At 38.8% G+C, this 5,748-nt stretch overlaps 2 protein-coding genes across 2 annotated transcripts in view; both read left to right on the forward strand.

Moving 5' to 3' along the window:
• The first annotated feature begins 416 nt into the window (after nt 1-416).
• LOC103506814 lies at nt 417-2,504 on the forward strand. Its single transcript, XM_008471227.2, has 3 exons — nt 417-626; nt 1,019-1,135; nt 2,164-2,504. The coding sequence occupies exons 1-3, from the start codon at nt 417-419 to the stop codon at nt 2,254-2,256; spliced, it is 420 nt and encodes a 139-aa protein (XP_008469449.2). The 3' UTR covers nt 2,257-2,504.
• Nucleotides 2,505-4,803: 2,299 nt separating this feature from the next.
• LOC103506830 (kelch-like protein 26) overlaps nt 4,804-5,748 on the forward strand; it is an 18,141-nt gene continuing 17,196 nt past the window's right edge. The window contains exons 1-2 of the mRNA XM_026821788.1: nt 4,804-4,910; nt 5,555-5,740. Of these exons, the coding sequence (XP_026677589.1) occupies nt 5,573-5,740 (168 nt within the window). The 5' untranslated portion in view covers nt 4,804-4,910; nt 5,555-5,572. The remainder of the gene's footprint in view (nt 4,911-5,554; nt 5,741-5,748) is intronic.

The following is a 5,748-nucleotide window of genomic DNA, read 5'->3' on the forward strand; positions in this document are numbered from 1 at the left end:
GGCTTCGCGGGATGTGCATGAGGTCGCGCTTCGCGCTCCCTTGGCTTCGCCCCTGAAAACTAATATCGTCCCTGAGTCTTGTCTCGAAGAAATGAAAACTGAAAACTACAAGCGAGAGAAAATATTAAACGTAGGAAAAGTTTTGCTGGCCTCAAACCTTGTTCCCTGTGTATTTCTTATGGGGAACTTAAAAAACGTCAATATCTGAAAAAAAAAAAAAAAAAAAAAAAAAAAACCCAGTACCTACAAAAAATAAGGAATCCAATGGTGAAAACCGCATCTTCCTAGCTCATCTAGAAGTGGGTTAGAATTAGTATGAGTGAGTGAGTGAGTGAGTCAGTCAGTCAGTCAGTTACACAAGGGGCTGTATATATTTAAGATAATAATAATAATAACACCTGATAACTATTGTAGTTATGCAATGTGCTATACATATCAAACAATGTTCTGTGTTTCAGTTGATCGGCGTAGTTTGTATGATCTTAGCATCCCCAGCACGTATGTCAGGTACACATTGGTTCCTGTTCATAGTTATCATTGCATTCATAGCTACCGCTATCTGGGTGTTCATCTACTTCCTCTCAGTACGAGAAGCGTTGAACTTCCCCGTCAATTGGGTGTTCTCTGTAAGTGAAACCAAGTTGTAGGTATTTTCCTTTAAGCATTTTCCCTCTTCTGAACCTCGTTTCCCGTCTTTTTCCTCTGATTTAATACAGGCGTTATCACTTCAAAAGAAGGGAAACGAGCTTCAGAACAGGGAAAATTCCAAAAGGAAAATTTTCTAATTTTACTACTTATAACTAAGATCACAATCAAAAGTTGAAACCATCCAGCCTAATTAGCTCGGGAGGAAGCTGGTTCGATTCCATCCTGAGGCGAACTTTTTCCTAAACAGAAGATATGGTTTGTTCTGGAAACAGCTGCCTTGTCCTCCTTTTCTCTTCGTTTTTGGGACGATTCCCTCTGTCAAAACTATTGCAAAAATAAGTTTTTGACCATTTTAATTTGTATATTCCAGGAGCTTCTAAACACAATGGTATTCGCCCTCCTCTACCTGGTAGTGTCTATCATACAACTCAACGCATGGACAGGTCTCTACAATCCTCAGTTCAAAGATCCCAACATTGCAGCCGGGGTAAGCTATCAACTATCCTTTCTGACGCTACATCAACCCTGTCTATGGTCGATTGACATCACCCTAAAACACGACAACATTGTAACTTTTTTTTTTTTTTTAAGCGACGGAATTCAGCTAGTAATATAATAATCTTTTATATTATAAGAACGAGATCCATTCACAGTTCATATTTCACACACTGATCGCTCTATCTCTAGAACCACAACACCTAGAAAGTTGAAATTTGGTAGGAATATTCCTTTTATGGTCTGGGTGTGCAATAAGAAAGGATTTTGCGAAAATCTAAATCGATCCTGAGATATGATCAATTTTTGATCGCTAAAATCTCCATAAGAAATACGCAGAGTGCAGAGACTGCGGGAGAGAAAACTTTTCCTCGCTCGCGTAATATTTGAGTTTCGTTTATGTTTTTAGTTTGATGACTACAAGTTCGGCCATGCCTTTTCCACAAGGTTGGCCATGCCTCGGGATGAACTAGTAAGTTATAAGAACGAGATCCATTCACTCATTCACATTTCACATTTCACATTTCATAGTTCACACACTGATCGCTCTATCTCGATAACCACAACACCTAGAAAGCTGAAATTTGGTAGGGATATTCCTTTTATGGTCTAGGTGTGCAATAAGAAAGGATTTTGCGAAATTCTAAACCGATCCTGAGATATGATCAATTTTTGATCGCTAAAATCTCCATAAGAAATACACAGAGTGCAGAGACTGCGGGAGAGAAATGTTCCGCTCTCGACCAACATTTTGAGTTTCGTTTATGTTTTTAGTTTGATAACTATGCAGCGCGACCGTATTTTTATTATTTTCTACAAGTTCGGCCATGCCTTTTCTACAAGTTTGGCCATGCCTCGGGATGAACTAGCGGGATTCCGGAGCGAAGCGACGGAATTCAGCTAGTACCCCTATAAAATCCTTTTCATTTAGTAATAAGTACTTTGGTATCTACCTAGTGTGAGTTTTTATTAGGTATTATTTGTTTTAATTTTATGTTCAATATTTGTTTAATTTCACAGATATTCGGCATTGTCAACTTCCTCGTCTACTTGGTGGGTTCTTATCTTCTCTACACGGATCTGAAAATATCCCGCAGTGTAGGAGCTACGTAAACAACCAATATCTACCTATAAATAAGTTATTTGACGTATAAATATAAATTTACCTATAACTTGAACGTCACATCGCATCGATACAGACTGGAAATCAAGGGTTCTATTCCATGACATGATGGTCTTTTCAGTAGGTACTTTTCACTGCGAAGTGGGTATTTCTCACTGAAAGAACGGCGCGCGGTCGCGGTATACAGTTTGCCCGAATTTCTATCCGAAAAGTTCGGAATGAGAAATCGTTTGTAAAATAGATTAGTCATGTAGTAGTAGACGAGTGATTAGGTATTTCTCACTGAAAGAACGGCGCGCGGTCGCGGTGTACAGTTTGCCCGAATTTCTATCCGAAAAGTTCGGAATGAGAAATCGTTTGTAAAATAGATTAGTCATGTAGTAGTAGACGAGTGATTTAATTTCAAGTCGATCTAACGTTGAGATCAAGATGTAGGTATGTAGTTTGTAAAATTGGTAGATGCCTATGCCTACCTACATACCTACTTATGTTGTTATGTCAAGATAAGGTGTATTTTTTCCTTTCGGAAAACTTTCGGAAACAAAACCGGTTCCCTTCTGGAAACTGATGGCTTGAAAATGTCGCTTTAAGCCATCAGAATCCTAAAAGGAAAATACACCAACATGATCGAGTTTCTAGTTTTAATCAGCTTTCTTGGCTTTCTATTACCTTCATGGTATTTTGTAAAATTGGTAGATGCCTATGCCTATACCTACATACCTACTTATGTTGTTATGTCAAGATAAGGTGTATTTTTTTCCTTTCGGAAAACTTTCGGAAACAAAACCGGTTCCCTTCTGGAAACTGATGGCTTGAAAATGTCGCTATAAGCCATCAGAATCCTAAAAGGAAAATACACCAACATGATCGAGTTTCTAGTTTTAATCAGCTTTCTTGGCTTTCTATTACCTTCATAACTCACCTGTCAAATGTAAATAACCACCCCCCTCCCCCTCCTCAGTATAAATAAGTTTAAATTAAGTACCTATACCTCTATTCATTAATAAATTATTTTATTATAGATGGGGGGGATCACAGCTGTGTCCACAGTCCACACATAGCCGACGCCGTCCATCTATGTTGTCAAGACAGTGTGGACGGTTTCAGTCGACATCGACCGACGGCGCGGACTATGTGTGGACTCAGCTTTACCTACCTAATTACCTATCTAATGAATGTGGACTTAATCTATGGCTGAGATCCTCCATCTTAATTTGTTTTGATGAATTTAAAAATAATAAAAATATTCTATTATTATGTTTGTACCTGTACGTATGGTTGAGTCTTGACTACTTATTTACTTTCAGATAAGTAGGTAGGTACCTACCTAGGAAGATATTTTACCTACCTACCTAGCTATTATGTTGTAATTTACCTAAATCATTCTACGTATTTCACACATGGCCTTGTCCCTTAGACGGCTTAGAGTGTAGGTAAATAGGTAATTTATTTTATTTCTTTTCAAAAATAAACAAGCTGGGCCCGTCCCTCCGGGAATTTTTTAGCCCGTAGTTTATTCGATCGTGATTAAAGAAAATCGTCAGTACCTACTCGTATGTACCTACCTAATTTGTTTAATATTATTCTTGATTTGATTTTACTTTCATGTAATGATTTAAAATCAAGACTAGAGCCCGTTCTCCCTTTATTCCCAATATAATGTTTAGGTTTGATGCTTTTTATGGGCTTACAGCGGCTTAAGTAGGTAGATACTTACCTAACTTGTATGTAGGTAGGCAGGCAGGTAGGTACTTAACCAAAGTGATTGTGAAGCCGATTCCGTGAGACGAAAGGAATATCGCCTGTATAAAAATTTGAGGGTCAGTTAGCTTGGAGAGTAGCACTGCCGTGCTAAGCGAAAACGCCGTATCTCGAAAAAATCGATTTTTGGTTTTTGGTGCCAAATGGTTCCTATGATCCTGTATTTTTTGCTTCATCCTAAACCCCTTAAAAACCACACTAAAACGTTTTGCCGTATGTCAAAAACGTATGTTCGCCGTAAAGATTGGAATCTTTAAACTCGATTTCCCGAAAGTAGGGTTTTTTGACATACGGCGTTTTCGCTTAGCACGGCAGAGCACTCCTGCCTTGTAAGCTCTAAGTCGCGGGTTCGATTCCCGTCCGGGATGGATTTTATCCCAAACAGATTTATCTGCCTTTTTGTAGCCAGCCTAGTTAGCTTGGTTGGTAGAGCACCTGCCTTGTAAGCGCTAAGTCGCGAGTTCGATTCCAGCCCGGGGTGGATTTTATCCCGAACAGATAAGGCTCGTTCTCGGAACGGCTGGCTTTCTCCTATCCTTCTCTTTTCGCTTTCGGGACGATAGGACCTTAGCGCGGTTACAGTTCCCTCTATCAAACCTCTTCGAAAAAAAAAGCCTACTCTATATAGCCTATGTGTAGTTATATTGTATACCTACTTGTATAGGTAGGTAGCGTATCTAAGTATTCTTCGTCTTCTTCTTCTCCTTCTTATTCTTCTTCGCCTTTTCCCGCATGTTCAGATGGGGTCGACGTTTATCGTCGGCCTCTCAATCAGCTTTTGTGTGAGTGCTCGTTTAGACAATCGATTAGGTCCCATCTTATTCCAGTTGTCAAGAAGAAAACAATATCTCTTTTGCCAAAGAACCTAAAGATTGGAGGATAGGTAAGCCAGATTTGAATTAATTCCCAGCTACATAAGTCTCATTTTGACATGAACTTTGTGCTTAGCCAGCACAGTTGCATATAAAACGACCTAAACTGGACCTACATGGAACCAGTCTGTAGAACTGGCCCTTAGGCCCTAGGTTATATCTTGTTAGTGAATCAGATGTGAGGGTCAACTCTACCTAAGCAGGTCATGCTACAAGCTCTTGTCCCATGACCTAGTTCACAACTGATGCTGAATTCTTCATAGTGCTACCTATAATACAAAATTTTATATCAGTAAATTAATATTTTTATCTGTGATTGTTATTCGGTGAAAATAAAGGATTCCAAAAACCTGATCTTTATTTTTCATTTTAGAATCCTATAGGGAAGGTGCTCGAAAAAAACCAAGATGTAATTTTCAAGTAAGTAATTCAAGTCCAAAGTGCACTTGTTAAGACATTGGACTTATAAATTAGGGGTACCTACCTGGTTTTATTAGACATTGCCAAGATGTTCTTCCTTATAATAAAGACATAGGACCATCTTCTAAAAATTTACCCATTTATATTATGTCTTTAGACTTTTTAGGAAAAGCTTTTCTTCAGAGAGAAAACTAATGATGATGTTAAAGTTATCAGAACTATTTGAGAATTTCAGACCACATTCTCCAACATCATGGCTCAAGTAGCATCGGATTGGAATTTGGGTCCTGGAAGGCCACTGCCATGTACGAGCTTTGAATCACCTCTGCACACAAGTATTCTACTATCAGGATTATCCAAGCTGAGGTCTAAGAATCTACTGCTTGATGTTACCTTGGTGGTAGAAGGAGAGGCCTTTCAGGTAAATAT

Source organism: Diaphorina citri, unplaced genomic scaffold, assembly GCF_000475195.1.
Source record: "Diaphorina citri unplaced genomic scaffold, Diaci psyllid genome assembly version 1.1 scaffold264, whole genome shotgun sequence".
Lineage (NCBI taxonomy): Eukaryota > Metazoa > Arthropoda > Insecta > Hemiptera > Psyllidae > Diaphorina > Diaphorina citri.

Coding starts and splice junctions, on each gene's coding strand:
- LOC103506814 (XM_008471227.2), top strand. CDS start 417: ATGCAATGTGCTATACATATCAAACAATGTTCTGTGTTTCAGTTGATC. Junction 627..1,018: donor CCGTCAATTGGGTGTTCTCT/GTAAGTGAAACC, acceptor TGTATATTCCAG/GAGCTTCTAAACACAATGGT. Junction 1,136..2,163: donor ATCCCAACATTGCAGCCGGG/GTAAGCTATCAA, acceptor TTAATTTCACAG/ATATTCGGCATTGTCAACTT.